A 15,979-nucleotide genomic window follows, 5' to 3' on the forward strand; every position below is an offset into this window, starting at 1 on the left:
ATTTCAGGTGCTTCTTCTTCTTCGTAGCCGAGTAAGATTGTCTTCCATGAACACAGACTTAACAGTGAGTCTCACTATTCAGGCCAAGGGAGCCGGCATTTGTCCACAAACAGCTTTCTGGGTCATGCGGCCAACATGACTAAACCGCTTCTGGTGCAACGGAACTCCGTGACGGAAGCCAGAGTGCACGAAAACACCGTTTAAATGTGCTATACCTTTAAAACACATTCAAGATACATTATTTCCCCCAAAGAATTCTGGGCACTGTAGTTCACCCCTCACAGAGTTAACAGTTCCTAGCAACCCTTAATGAACTACAGTACCCAGAATTCTTTGAGGGAAAGAATGTGCTTCAAATGTGAAAGGTATAGTGTGTACACAGCCTTAATGGCAGCATCCTAGTCAGTATTGGGGGGGTTTCATTATTTCTTTGCCACCCAGAAGCCCCACTACTTATTGATTCCCACCAGATTTTTAGCTGCTTCAGCACCTTAGGAATGGTGTGTAGGAAGAGACACATAAACAAAGAAACAAATAAATGTATTTGTGTTGCCCCTACTGCCCCCTGGAAAAAAAAATCAAAGTTTTAATTTAAAAATTGAGAGTCTGCTGATATAACACACCTAACTCACTGAATATTTAAAAGCAATGTTAATCAGGGCTAGGATTTGTCTACAGATTTGTTTTACACTTTGTAAAAATAAATAAATAAGCGTTAAATAAAAACCCACAAGGAAATATTTAACACCCCTAGAAAAGAAATACAAATGCCATGGCATTACCTCTGCTACGAAGTCTACTATGCATCCCTTGATATGAAGGTCTTTGAGAGGAATTGGGTTTCCAGATCTGTCCAGAAGACCGGCAGTGACATTATTCAGCAGATTTTTACTTGGCATTTTATAATCTAAAGAAATATTAAGAGGCAGGGTGGGGTGGGGGAGAGAGATGATTTACTGAAGGCAAACCCACTTCATTGTAAAAGTTCAGAGTAATTTTCAGCATAAAAACAAAAACAAAAAACCCTCTGTAAGCAACTATCTTGCCTGGCCTTGATGGCAAATGTTAGTTCTGCTACCTAAAAGCAAGGAAAGAAGTAACAGAGAAACTAAATATGCTCATATGCATCTGCATGCATGTAATATAAACAGAGAAAGAGTGAAAGATAACAAAAGCATTAACAATTCCTGCTAGATCAGACCAAAAGCATTAACAATTCCTGCTAGATCAGACAGGATAAGCAATCCTATGGCTTGGGTGTTTACACAAAAACTGGGGCACAATTTTTGTGTCCGGATTTTCGCTTTTTGAAATACGTCGCGGAGAAAAGAAACGTAGAGCACACCATAGGTAGGATCTGTATGGGAATAAAAGATGGGATCTTGTGAAGGGAACAGAAGTCACCTTGGCCTCCTCATTCTTTCATGGGTGTTCCTTGGCATAATCTTTATAGCTCCACACTAAGCTCCACACCAAGGAAATTGGTTAGGTGTCAATTTCAAACTCCAATTGCAGAATACACCAAAGAAACAGACAATTTTAGGTAAGAATTTCTCACCTTCAGGCTGTGGCTGATGCTCTAGGGAAGGTGGCACTTCTTGAATTTCAGGATGGAACTCCTTCACTTTGTCACCGGTGAGGGAAAACTTAACCACATATTTTATTTTGACCTGACTAGCTCTGTACACCACAAATTCGTCATCCTTATGGAAACAAAAGAAAACAAGAAGTAAACGTTAAGAGCTTTACAAGAGCAACTGACGCATTAGGGAGCGAAGCTGATACGTCGCCTCCTCACTTAGGAAGCTTTTGAAAGCAGGCAGTGGCAAAAGGTCAATTTAGCTAGAGAAAGTTCCACAGCAGCCACTTACAAGTCACCGAGGAACACACAAAAAAGGCAACAGACCTAAGAGGTGGTAAGATGGATCATGAAGAGATATGTACAAGACACAGAGCTGAGGCCTAGGGTTGTATCCAACTGCATTCTACTCAAAATATACCCATTAAAATTAATGGCTCTCAGATGGTTGTGTCTATTTATTTCAGTGGGTCTACTCTGAGTAGGGCTTACATCTAATACAACCCCTTGGGCTGGAGGGTTTATGTCAGGGATGTTTAGAAACTGGTGTGCCTTAGTTGTGATTTTGATTTTCCTCTTCCCTCCCAGTCCCTCTTCCCTTTTGTGTCATACTTTCCCCCCCCCCCTTTTCCTTTTAGATAGTTGGTAGACACTGTCTCGTTCTGATTCTATGTAAGCTGCTCAGGGAGCCTTTTTGGCTGAAGAGCAGGGTAAAGGTAAAGGTAAAGGTAAAGGTAAAGGGGCCTCTGACCATTAGGTCCAGTCGTGACCGACTCTGGGGTTGCGGCGCTCATCTCGCGTTATTGGCCGAGGGAGCCGGCATACAGCTTCCAGGTCATGTGGCCAGCATGACAAAGCCACTTTGGCGAACCAGTGCAGCGCATACGGAAACACCGTTTATCTTCCTGCTGTAGAGGTACCTATTTATCTACTTGCACTTTGACGTGCTTTTGAACTGCTAGGTTGGCAGGAGCTGGGTAGAAGTGCTTTAAATCAATAAACAATAAACATTTTCAGAGGCACAGCTTATCAAGGCATATTATGCCTTTAAAAGACAACAGCGGGCAACACCACAACATAGCTCGAACCGGTACCTTGAAGTCCCTTCCCTTTCTCAGTTTCCCCTTTTTCCTGGCGAGTCCATGCACGCTGTCATAGCCTGGCGGTGCTGCGGTTAACGAACTGTCCATGTGACCTGTCTCAAAACACTTTCCAAGGGCTACATCGCAAATCAGCAGCAACCGGGTTCCATCTGTTCTGTTTGGCCAAGAGTAGTTGATGCATGCACTGTTAAACAAAGAAGAAGAAGCTGGTTGGGTATACTCGGACAAATATTTTAAGTACTTGCCCTAGCTTGAGTTTAAGCACTTCAGGAACAGACAAAGGAATGTGGGGTTTGCAGCTCTTGCCACATCAGCCCAAAACTGTATACACACCATCCATTTAAAGCACATAACTTTTACCAAACCAAACTTTTCACCTGGGAACCATAGTTTACCCCTCACAGAGCTAGAATTCCCAGCACCTACAGTCCCCAGGCTTCTTTGTGGAAGACGCATGCTTTAAATGGACTTTAAGTGTATGCAGCCTAAGTTTATTAGGGTCCAGACCCTACAACAAACCCAAATGCCAACTCATCTCCAGGACTTTATAGTGCTAGTCACAACATCAAGGGTTCACTCATCAATGCACCTTCCAGTGTGATACATATGCCATTCTGCATTCCACATAAGGCAAAATAATGGATGCAAACTTAATGTCACTGGTCTCATGCTGCCCCTCACAGAGCTGCAATTCCCAGCACCCTTAGCAAACTACAGTTCCCAGGAATCTCTAGGGGGAATCATGTGCTTTCAATGTTTGCTACATATGCAGCCCAAGTCCAATACTCTGGTTCTCAAAAGGGATATCTCTGTGAGGGAAAGCATGTGAAGTGGCGCTTAAGTTTACTCAGAAGCAAGAGGTCCAGAGGGCGGCATCATGAGGACGGGCCTTTTCTGGGGTGGCTCCCCATTTGTGGAACGGTCTCCTCGGGGAAATTCACCTGGCGCCTTCATTACATATCTTTAGGCATGGCTGTCAACTTTAGGATTGAAAAATAAGGGATCACTTGTCGAGTGCTGCCGGAAATTGCCTCTGCACATGCCCAGGCATGCGCAGAGGCGATTTGCGGCAGCACTCGGCAAGTGAGCAAGCAGCCAGCCGCCGAGCGAGACATTTTACTGGGTGGCACCTGGCTGCTCACTTGCAGGGGGGCGCCGAGTGGAGCCTCCCTGGCTGGCAAGGAGGGAGAGGAGCTGCTTCCTTTAAAATCCGGAAGATTTATGGGATATTTTACAATCCGGGCTGCCAGCAGGAAACGGATTGAAATAAGGGGGTTTCCCGCAAAAAAAGGGAGGGTTGAAACCTATGTCTTTAGGAGAAATGAAAATGTTTCTCTTCAACAAGGACCGTTGGCTGATTAATATTCTATGCCCTTTTAAATGTGTTTGCTATTGGTTTGTGCTTGTTTTGTTATGTATTCTGTGTTCTCATTTTGTATTTTTATGTTGTGAACTGCCCTGTGATCCTCGGGTGAAGGGCAGTATTCAAATTTAATTAATTAATAGTAGTAACAACAACAACAAGAGCAACATACATAGCACTCCCCATCAGGCAATGAATAAGATCTCAAATAGTATTACTGCCAGAGAACTGCAGACCTTACGGAGTCGCTGAAATAGATGCCACTGCCCAAGTGCCCACAATCCGTTCTTTCCACGCCATGTTCTTCAACTACAATCTTTGGCAAGAGCAGTCCCCTAGAAAAGCAGAAGATTTACACAGTAAAGGTGGAGAATCTTTCTTTTTCGCTTGAGGGATGCATTCCCTCATAGGCCGTAAGGCAATGGCAGGAAGGCCAGAGGCAAGAGGCCCACATTTCTCCATCCTCTGTGCAGGCAAGCAAGAGGGACTGCCACAGTGCAAGGACACAATCTGACAAGGCAAAAGCAGGAGGGTGCAAAGAAGGGATGGTGAGGAGTTTGGCTCAGTGAGGAGGGATGCAGCCTGGAGAAAGTTCCAAGGGCTAGAGCAGGGGTCTGCAACCTTTAAGACAAAAAGAGCCACTTGGACCCGCTTCTGAAGGAAAAAAAAAACTGGGAGCCGCAAAACCATTGCGACATTTAAAACAAATATAACACTGTATATATTGTTTCTTAACTTAATGCTATATATACAGGATCGTGCAGTCAGCTGTCAATCTGAAGAAAAAAAGGACTTTCACTTAACAGTTCTTGTGCTCAGGTCTTGCTTGTGGGTTTCCCACAGGCGTCTGGCTGGCCACTGTGAGAACAGGATGCTGGACTAGATGGGCCATTGGCCTGATCCAGCAGCCTCTAAAGAACACACTGTTCTCCACTCCCAGCCTAGTTCCCTGACTCCATTTCTAAAACTGTCCAAAGGGGTAGCGGCTTCCTAGCATGCCTAGATGTAAGCCCCTCATCCTATACAGGCTGCCACCCCTGCTTGCTCCACTCGCCATCCCCTTTGCCAACCCTATTTCCCCCACAGCTCACCAAACCCTGCCCCCTTTACACCTAACAGTCCTAACCGAAACCCACCTCTCTTTGCACCTCACCCAGCCCCTCACCCATCTCCCTGCCTGAAGTCCCTCCCCTCCCTGCTTGGCCCAAGCCCCATGCCTTTTCAAAAGAGGGGGAAAGTGCTTCAGAAAGCAGTTTGCCAGACAGCTGTTTTCATATGAAATTAAGGTTGCAAACTTCTTTCACCACTCCTGCTCCTTTGAGCAACAGTCTGGCCTGGCAGAAATTAACAATCAATACTGTAGAGGTGTTGTTGTTTTTTCACAGCACAGAGATAGCTTATTATTCATTTCCTCTGTATGTCGGGTGAAGGAATTGTTTAATAATAAGAACCAGTTGCTCTTTACAGTTTGATGGGTCAGTGCGTTTGGCTGTTAACCACAAGGCTGGTGGTTCGAGCCTACCCAGGGATGGCTCACAGCTGTGGGCAGGATTCCTGCATTGCAGGGGGTTGGGCTAGATGACCCTCGGGACCCTTCCCATTCTACAATTCTATGATTGTATGAAATAATCCTTTAACCAAATATTAAGTGATGCTTTATTGCATTCTCTGGATTTTTAATACAGCTGTTCCATGCTCAAAACTAATCCAGTTACAGAGCAGGAAAAAAGGCATGGAAGAGTTTTCCTTTTCCAAAGGGAAGGAGGGGGGAAAGGCAGAGCGGGCGAAGAGGGCGGGGCACACACACAAACCACAGGGGAGCAAGTAGAGGTGGGGAAGTGTAGAACGCTGGCTGTGTAAAGCAGCCTTTGTCAACCTGGTGCCCTCCAAGAGACTTTGAATCAGCACCAATCAGCAAGAGATTTACTGTATTGAAGTATGTATTGAAGGGGGAGAGAGCTGGTATTGCAGCTATAGAACAGAAGCAAGCAAAAAAGGGGGGTGGATGAAAGAACAGTGCTCAAGAATGTGAAGGGTAGGTTTATATTGTAGCAGAGCAGAAAGAAGAACTTATTCAAGCTCCAGTTCTGACATGCAAGGAAAGGGGGCAGGGGAACAAACAGTCTCTCTCTCTCTCTCTCTCTCTCTCTCTCTCTCTCTCTCTCTCTGTGTGTGTGTGTGTGTGTGTGGCAAAGGGGGGCAGAGAGAAGAAGGATGCAATGAGGATGGGGGGGATAGAAGAAAAGGAAGACCAGTTTGAGAGGGAAACACCATGAGGGGGGGAGTGAAGCGAAAACTGAAAATCCTAAAAGGAATTTGGGGGGAGGAGGAGTGTGGGGAAAGAGAGAGAAGCATGGGGAAAGGGGTGGAAAGAGAAAATAAAAGAGAAAAGTCACTATCAGGTTTGGATTGGAAAACAGCCTTGCATCCTGTGGAATACACTTCAAATGGTAGATCTTGTTAAAGGAAACCACTTTTTTATCATTCAAACAAAAGGTCAAAACACCCCAACATTTAATTGTTATTTCCTCCATCCTGTCATCAAAAGGGGGCAGGAAAAAGGACCTTATACATTTTATGAATGAGTAACAGATGGGACTCTAAGACTGAGGAAACCCCTTTTTCAGCTCCTGACTTCAAAGGTGCTATGTGTTTACACTTTCAATTGACACTCTCAATTGGGAGAGATCAGATAAGACAATAGGTGTGCATTCCAAACCCGCTGATGTTACAATGGACTGATCAACGAAAAGCAGCCAGCAAGGAGGCTTTACTTTAACAATTAATATAAAATTGAGATTTTAACCGATTCACAAAATTCCAGTGCCAGCTCCCCTCTGCTACACAGAACTCATAAATAAAGCGAACCAAGAGCACTCGACCACCCTCCTACCCCTCTTTCCCCCCTAGGAAAGAGACGAGCCCCCACCCCTTACACACCTCTCCCGCTCGCCCCACCTCCGCCTCCCGAGGAGGCGGCAGCAGCAGCAGCAACAACACCATTTCAGCGGCTCCTCAAAAGCTGCCCTTTCTCGCAGCCGCGCCCGCCTCTCTCTTTCCCAGCAAGCGTGTCTCTTTAACCCTATCAGGGCTGGGCTATCCGTGCCTCCGTCACCCAACTCTTCCAGCCTCGGCAAGTCCACCATTTCGGAGCCGGCGAGTAGGAAGCCCCGATAGGGTTAAAGAGGCAGCGTGAGCCAGGCAGGGGCAGAGAGCCACGGCAAAGCTGTAAAGGAGCCGCATGCGGCTCCGGAGCCACAGGTTGCCACCCCAGGGTTAGAGAGACAGAGAACTGGAGAGCTGCACTCAGCCCCTAGGACTCAGGTTCCCCACCTCTGAGGTAAAGCACCTTGACATGCTTTTCTACACTAGTAATATGTGTATCGGACGCGAGTGGCGCTGTGGGTTAAACCACAGAGCCTAGGGCTTGCCGATCAGAAGGTCGGCGGTTCGAATCCCCGCAACGGGGTGAGCTCCCGTTGCTTAGTCCGTGCTCCTGCCAACCTAGCAGTTCAAAAGCACATCAAAGTGCAAGTAGATAAATAGGTACCGCTCCGGCGGGAACCAGTGCGCTCCTCTGGTTCACCAGAAGTGGCTTAGTCATGCTGGCCACATGACCTGGAAGCTGTACGCCAGCTCCCTCGGCCAATAACGCGAGATGAGCACCACAACCCCAGAGTCGGTCACGACTGGACCTAATGGTCAGGGGTCCCTTTACCTTTTAATATGTGCATCAATATTGGGAAAGGGAAGGGGGAAGGAATAAACAGACACAAAGGAGCCCAGGTTGTGTGGAGTCAACTAGACTCTCCACCATCAATGGATGAGGACTATAGAGAGATGGGCTGGCCCACTCTTCCCATACTTCCCCGCTTACAGCTTGCAGACACCCACTGCCTGCACAGTTCCCTCTATGGACATTAATGGGAAGCTTTGGGTTTGCTTCATGGCCTGCACAGACAGAAGAGGAAGCAGTAACAAGGGTGTGCCTGTGGGTGCATGCGGTTTGTGCATATTCTGACGTTAAGGTAGAATTGGACTGTCCAAATGTGGCCATTGTCATTGAAAGATAACAGAGCCTTTGGCCGAATGGCTCTGTTGCCTTCTCGCCGCTCATGCACAGCAGAAAACCATCTACAAAGCTGAGACAGACCGTAAGGCAAGCCGTTACCGAGAGAGGATTCCAACGAAGTTGTGAACAGATGAAGAGTGGTATAAAGACTGGACGTTGCCAAGATGGCTCTCGAAAGCCGCTACTTCCGTCATTCTGCCTACTCTATAGATCTCCAAAACATTTGCGAGATGTTCACTGCAAGAAAATTTAAAACAAATAGAATGTTCACAAAATCCTTTTTTCCCAGTTTATGCCCCCAGATTTATTCTGGCCACAGAATCACGAAATGAAATTGAACATTCTGCCACATGCATTGAATATGTCCGAGGGTCTCCTTAGAGGAACATGTGATTTATACATGTTACATATTTCATGTCTAACAAGATTTCGTAGAGCAATAGTTCTCACCCAGAATGTTTGTGTGTTTCTACCGGTATCTGTCTGCATTTGTTTCCAGTAGTCTGATGACCTTCACAGTGGTCTGGTTCACACAAACAGGAATCCACGGTTTATTAGTCAACGCTTGATTTCTTTGAATGCACTAATCCAGTTTGTTGATGGCTTATGAATGATGGTTTGTTTTAACTATGGTTTGGCTGCTTAACTATGTTTTAGGGGGGCACCAAGACATTTGTCACACAACCAAGGCATACCGTATACTAGCTATAGCTTGTTTGCATGGTCTGTGAGATGATTCACGGTTTGTTGTAAACCATGTCTTAGAGTTGTATACAAATTTAGTGAAGTTTAGTGTGAACAGACCTTTTCTCTGCAGTTAAATGCAGAGGCCTTTGAAGCAAGGCTCTTAGAGAAAGCGTGTTTTCCTATTAACATGGGTTTTACAAATGTTTTGAATCTTCCACCTATGTCAGTGTTTAAGAAAAGATTCTTAGTAGTCGCTCAAAATCATATTACGGCATTAAAAAATGATTACTGAATCTGGGTAGTACAACCCAGAAATTATACATCACAACTGAAACTCACCCAGTATATTGGTCCATCCTTTCTTCAATATCCCGAAACTCTTCTCCAAAGACAGGACATATCCTGCATCTCAGAGCTCGGTACTTGGAAAGGGACGGTGGGTTAGGAATTGACATGTTTGTTTCATGAACATTCAGCATGTCCCTGATTAGCTATAAAAAAAATAATATAGCAACATTCAGTGTATGTATTTCCAAAACAAATATTTTGTTTATTATCATTTACATTCTGCTCATTGTCTGTAGGCCTGAAAGCAGCTCACCACAGAGAAAATATATGCAACAAATACCGGTAATATTTTGAAAATCTGTTACGACCAGGGATGGGGAGCCTCTGACCCAGGAAGCTAATGAATTCAAGTAAAATCTTGGAGGCGACTTGCAGACACCACCGATCAGCAATACCTGCAAAGCCCTTTCCCAAAGTGCTGAGCAAGACAACACTTTGAAAGAGGCTTCAGTAGATCCCTGTGGGTAAAAGAGGCCACCTGTCAAACTTCTCCACTTCTGCATTAGTTGGTGGAAAAAACCAAATCATCAACTGAACAACCAAACACCTACAAAATTTGTTGTCGTTTAGTTGTTTAGTCGTGTCTGACTCTTCGTGACCCCATGGACCATAGGACTCTTCTTCAAATGAGAAAATCCCCAATGACAACCCAGAGCAAATTTCAGAAATATAAATTTCAGAATTAAAATAGAAACTTTCCTTTTGTGACTCATAAGATTGAATATATGGTTGATGGAACTCATGTGCAAAGGGTTTTTTGCTGCAAATTGGTACTAGGCTTCCCCGAATATAGTTCTGTGTGATATACACACATGTTTTCATATATGCCCAGAGTGGCTGGGAAAACAGAGTAAGATGGGCAGGGTATATATATATATAAATTATTATTACAAGCCAACAGGATCCGCCAAGAAATGCTCAAAGGAGCACCTGACAAACACCATTATGATGACATAAATGTTTTCCTTCCTGGCAATTGCTTTCAAACCTGTGTTCTCTAGACCAAAGTCCACATGAATTCTGGAGCATAAGAACTCTCTATTGTTCAAAGGGGATAGGACCATATTTTCTGCTCATTTGACGGCTGAAATTGATTCCATCAGGCTTTTAAAATGAATTCCAATTTTATAGTTTTACCACATTTTTAGTTTCGCTGAGTCTTTTGTGGACCTCTTAGAGGCAACTGTAATTAAGCAGTACATAGATTTTTTTTTTTAAATAATGCAATTAAACAAACATCTGGAGGGCTACAGGTTCCACACCTGTGCGCAATAAATAAAATAAAATAAAATAAAAAAATAATAATTTATTTGTATCCCACCCTCCCCAGCCGGGCCGGGCTCAGAGCGGCTAACATCATAAAAACAACACAATATGCATAAAAACAGACATCAATTAATTAAAATACATCTTAAAATTAATTCAGACAAGTTAAAATCTGGGCAGGTGGCAATTATCAGGTTGGAAGTGAGAGTGGTTAATACTTGCCAGGACCAACTGTTTCCACTGATCATACAAGGACCTGTGAGTGGGTTGGGGGGTCTCCTTCGGGTTTGTTTTATACAAAGGAAAGTAAGTCAAACTGCATCCTGACCAAAGGCCTGGCGGAACAGCTCCGTCTTGCAGGCCCTGCGGAAAGATGTCAAATCCCACAGGGCCCTGGTCTCTTGTGGGAGAGCATTCCACCAGGCCGGGGCCACGGCTGAAAATGCCCTGGGCTCTAGTCGAGGCCAGTCTTATTTCCCTGGGGCCTGGAATCTTCAAGGTGTTGTTGTTAGCAGACCATAAGGTCCTCCGCGGGGCATACCAGATGAGTCGCTCCCGTAGGTACGAGGGTCCTGGGCCGTATAGGGCTTTAAAGGTCAAAACCAGAACCTTAAACCTGATCCTCTACTCCACAGGAGCCTGTGCAGTTGGTATAGCACTGGATGAATGTGATCCCAAGGCGGGGACCCTGTAAGGAGTCTCGCCATGGCATTCTGCACCCGCTGGAGTTTCTGGGTCAATTTCAAGGGCAGTCCCACGTAGAGTGAGTTAAAATAATCAAGCCTGGAGGTGACCGTCGCATGGATCACAGTGGTGAGATCAGGGCGAGAGAGGTAAGGGACCAATTACTTAGCTTGGCGGAGATGAAAAATGCCGCCTTTGTTGTAGATGTAACCTGCGCCTCCATAGAAAGGGAGGTGTCGAAGATTACACCCAAACTTTTGACGGAAGGCACTGGCACTAATTGCGCCCCCGCAAAGGATGGGAGTTGGCCTCCAACCCCGTATCGTCCCAACCCAGCCAAGGGACCTCTGTCTTTGAAGGATTTAACTTCAACCACTCCCACGTAGCCATCCAGCCACAGCTTCCAAACATCTGATCAGTGTGTCTGGGGCCAAGCCAGGATGGCCCTTCATCAGCAGATAGAGTTGGGTGTCATCAGCATACTGATGGCAACCCAAACCAAAATTCCGGACACGCTGGGCGAGGGGGCACATAAGGATGTTGAAAAGCATCGGGGAGAGAATTGCGCCCCGCGGTACTCTACACACCAAGGACTCAACACACCCAAACCCTGGTTATACACAGGATACACTAAAAGCAAAGGTCAGATTCAACGTTACCTGACAGAGACTGTGCTTGGTAGATAACAACTTTCTGGTTACGTCATAAGACAGCCCGCTTTTGTGAGGTATGATTTTATAAAACTCTGACATTATCTCCATTTTCTCTTTCGGAGATTCCATTTCATCCAGTGCCTTCCTTGCTCGGAGTAAAATACCTTCTGCTCTGCTCACCTTTTAAGAAAATGTGGTATAAAAATGTGTTATTTCTTTCTTGCCTTCTTTTTTTAAAAAAGACACAGACAAATGTGAAGAGAAACAGACAAAGGAGGGCTAAGGGTGCATATACATCCCATATATTTAAAGCACATTCCTGCCTGCCTCAAAGAATCCTGGGAATTGCAGTTTATTAAGGGTACTGAGAACTGTAGCGGGGGGGGGGGGAGAGTTAAACTACAGTTTGCAGGATTGGGGGAGGGCACAGGATTGGGGGGAGATTCCACCACAAGAGAATGACTTCCACATGGCAGGGCATGCACTTATGGAGGCTGTAGCCAGAACAGAAAGGGAAGAGAGAGGTGCAACCCTTGCATTCATAAAAATAAACCATTAATACATTTAATGACAAACCTATCACAGCAACACAAGCTGTTTCACAATCCAGAAACAGAAAGCGCATTTGCTTGGCCTTGTATTTCTGTTGGCATTCAAGGGAATTAAACACTCTCAGTGAGCCAATGTCTGTAAGTGGGATTGCCTTACATCGTTGAGGCTGAGGTCGGTTACTGGTTTAGCCAGCAGCGGAGTCAGGTGTCCAAGTGCTTCAATCCAGATCAGTTCCACAAACTTGCTGACTGTTTCAGGCAAAGAGCTGGAATTCGTGGCTTCTGCTATAAGCACCTGCAAACAAACCACTGTGATCAGGCCACCCAAAAGTGCTCAATGGTAAACAGTGGTTTAAAAACAGAGCTAACATAGAACATGTCGTGAATTTCAATAGCTGACATTTCTCTTCAGAACGCCATTAATAATATTTTAAAAAAAATAGGAACAGAAGCAACTAAGCCTATGATTCTATGAATTAATGTCCCAGTTCATATGCAACGTTAAACCTTAACTATCAATAACTTTTGATTTAAAATGAATGATTGCCATACTGGTGCATACTGTTCTTAAGGGCCTATTTGGCTCCTTCCCCACATGTGATTTTGCCACATCAGGGGGGAAGCAAACCAGAATCTGACTTTGTCTTCTTCTTCTTCTTCTTCTTCTTCTTCTTCTTCTTCTTCTTCTTCTTCTTCTTCTTCTTCTTCTTCTTCTTCTTCTATATTTATTTATACTCTGCCTTTTTCCGTGATGGGACTCAAGGCGGCTTACAGAACTGCTAAAAACACAGAAAACTGAATCCTTAAAAAAAAATTACACTAACCTCTTGCAGCTTTTCTGAAGCTAGATATTCCACTTCATGGGGAACATCTTCTTTGAACTGGTAATTCTCGTTTTTCATATTTTCAGTACAAAATTCATAGACTCTTCTAGCCTCTTCAGAAGTCTTTGTTGGTATAAATCGTTTCTGGAACTGAGAACAAAAGAGTGCCCCAATTCAAGTATTTTTTGGGGGGGGGATCACAAAAAGGGAGACATTTCTTATAAATTATCCTGGCATTGAGACAAAGTTAAATTCTAGTTTTCCTTGTACTGTGAAGCATCCAGCTGTGGGTTTGAGAAGACACACAAACCTGCTCCAAATGTGATTTTAAGCAGCGAACCCTGGGAACTGTTGTTCTGCGACGGTTCTTAGGTCACGCAGTAGAAAAGACGGCCCTATCGGCTGCTAGACAGGCTTATGCTTGTGACTGGAAAGGTCCCTTGTGTGAAATCCTGGAGACCCATTGCCAGTCAGTGTGGACAATACAGTGTTGGATGGGCCAATGATCTGACTTGGTATAAGGCCACATTTCCTAGCACAATTCAAAGTGTTGGTGCTGAACGACCTCGGCCCTGTATACCTGAAAGAGCGTCTCCAACCTTATCATTCAACCAGGACACAGAGATCTGGTGGTTCCCTTCTAGCGGTTCTCTCACTGTGAGAAGTGAACCTACAGGGAATCCGTTCAGAGGGGGCCTTCTCGGTAGTAGCACCCACCCTAGTGGAACGCCCTCCCATCAGATGTCAAGGAGATGAGTAACTATATAAACTTTAGAAGACATCTGAAGGCAGCCCTGTATAGGGAAGCTTTTTAATGTGCAATGTTTTATTAGTGTTCGGAAGCCACCCAGAGTAAAATAAAATAAAATTTATTATTATTATTATTAATATTACTTAAAACAAAAGAAATTTCTTAAATCAATGGGGGAAAAGAAAATCCAGAAAATTAAGCAAGAGCATAACACAACATATGAAATCTCTCACATTCAAGAGCATTCACAACATCGAAGAAACAAACTAATGCATAATCATAACAACCACCCCAACTTACCTCTTTCCCATCCAATTGACTGTAGCATGCACTTATGCAGAAAGGATAATCACAGTGCTGCCGAGAGCACTGAAGTTCAACCACCACATACCTGCCAGGTGCCGTAACCTGGGGCGGGGAAAAAGGTGTTTAAGTGCATTTCTATTTGGTAGGCATTATCAGACTCATTTTTTCAATTAAGTTTTTAACCTGACTTCTCTGCTAAACTAACCAAAGCACCATACCTTCATGAAATAATTAAAAAGTCAAGTAAAAGCCATTTAACACCATCAGCAATATTAAAGTTCTTACCTGTTCAAGGACATCATACTTTGCAACCACAAAGTCTTCAGGGAAATAAGGAACATTTTCATCATTATTTGAAAACCATCTGGAACCAAAAAACAAAACAAAACACCAGACTCTTTATTACTGAATGCAACTGAGGCTGCAGTCCATCCCATTACAGTTTACTTCTGAGTAAGCTGTAAGCCTACCATATTAAAGTCAGCCACCTAATGGAATCATATAAGACTTCTGAACTCTTTCAAAAGTCAGTGGTGAAGGCTTGCATAGGAACAAGCGTGTGATCGAGTTTTATTTTGCTTAAAAGTGCTAACAAACAAAGGCTGCCGTCCTGCAGCAGGTTTCTTTTTGCATTTTGCTTGCTTATTTAAATATGCCAAGGGTTCCATATGAAAAGTATCTTAATACTGAGTAGTGTCATGGTTAAAGTGTTTAACTAGGACCAGGATTAAAATCCCAACTCAGCCATGAATCTTGGGCCAGTCACAAACCTGTCTGATCCTGCCAATTCTAATAACAGAGCAGCTGTAGGGAACCTTGGAAGTTCTCCCTCCAAAGCATTTGCTCTACCTGAGTGCCGAATCCCTCTCCAAAGGGAGAGAATATCTGTTCTTCTTTAAATGAGAAAAATAGAAGCCAGAGAAGCCAAGAAGATTACCTCAGCTCACCCACATTGCTGTTGTCATGGGCCTTGCTGCTGTCCCATTCATTCTTTCCAGGAGTCCTCTTTTCTAGGTGGTCATCTCCGTAAACTATTTATTAAGACAGTAGTTATTTCCCTTATGCCCATCAGCTGCTTTTTGAATTAGCATTCACGTATATTAACCGCAACTAATAAATCTCAAAAATCAAGAAAGATAGTCAGAATTTGAAAGGCAGTTTTTGGTGAGGGGTGTATTAAATAATCTTGCTTCGCTTCAGCCCACCAAACTACCCTGTAGACAGCAAGCTGCTTGGTTTGTTCCCAGGCACCAACACACAGCTCAGCGCTTGGATCCCACCTAATTTTAGGGTTTAACCAGATGTGGGCTGCCATTTTCCCTCAACCACTGCCAATACACATTATCTTCCTGCAACAGTAGACAGATCCTGACATTTGCAGTAAACCTACTCTTTCCCTTCTGGCCCTCCAACGAGACACAACAGCTGTCCATGCTACTTCACAAACAAAGGAAAAGATTAGACCACTTTCTTAGTTCCTTGGCTTTTCATCTGTATTGTGTTTGAGCCTATACCAGGCATCCCCAAACTTCGGCCCTCCAGATGTTTTGGACTACAATTCCCATCTTCCCCGACCACTGGTCCTGTTAGATAGGGATCATGGGAGTTGTAGGCCAAAACATCTGGAGGGCCACAGTTTGGAGATGCCTGGCCTATACTGTTTTTCATCCGGGAATGACAGGGTGGTTTAAAATACAAGCGGAGGACATTTTGCGTGTGTCCAATTGATGTGTGGCTGCCGATGCCTGGGTCCTTTTGGACCCAGAAAATGGCAGAACAGGGGCAGAAGCGG

At 44.4% G+C, this 15,979-nt stretch overlaps 1 protein-coding gene across 4 annotated transcripts in view; it reads right to left on the reverse strand.

Moving 5' to 3' along the window:
* Positions 1-15,979, reverse strand: part of PARP4 (poly(ADP-ribose) polymerase family member 4) — a 55,818-nt gene that overhangs the window by 35,494 nt on the left and 4,345 nt on the right. For all 4 annotated transcript variants that reach the window (XM_088668303.1, XM_035115126.3, XM_035115125.3 and 1 more), the window contains exons 4-15: positions 15,125-15,218; positions 14,473-14,551; positions 14,182-14,289; positions 13,131-13,280; positions 12,464-12,601; positions 11,762-11,935; positions 9,144-9,295; positions 8,217-8,354; positions 4,282-4,380; positions 2,674-2,866; positions 1,559-1,703; positions 783-907 (exon numbers count right to left, since the gene is read on the reverse strand). In XM_088668303.1, the coding sequence (XP_088524429.1) occupies positions 783-907; positions 1,559-1,703; positions 2,674-2,866; positions 4,282-4,380; positions 8,217-8,354; positions 9,144-9,295; positions 11,762-11,935; positions 12,464-12,601; positions 13,131-13,280; positions 14,182-14,289; positions 14,473-14,551; positions 15,125-15,218 (1,595 nt within the window). The remainder of the gene's footprint in view (positions 1-782; positions 908-1,558; positions 1,704-2,673; positions 2,867-4,281; positions 4,381-8,216; positions 8,355-9,143; positions 9,296-11,761; positions 11,936-12,463; positions 12,602-13,130; positions 13,281-14,181; positions 14,290-14,472; positions 14,552-15,124; positions 15,219-15,979) is intronic.

This window comes from Zootoca vivipara, chromosome 4 (genome assembly GCF_965207765.1).
Source record: "Zootoca vivipara chromosome 4, rZooViv2.hap1.1, whole genome shotgun sequence".
Classification (NCBI taxonomy): domain Eukaryota; kingdom Metazoa; phylum Chordata; class Lepidosauria; order Squamata; family Lacertidae; genus Zootoca; species Zootoca vivipara.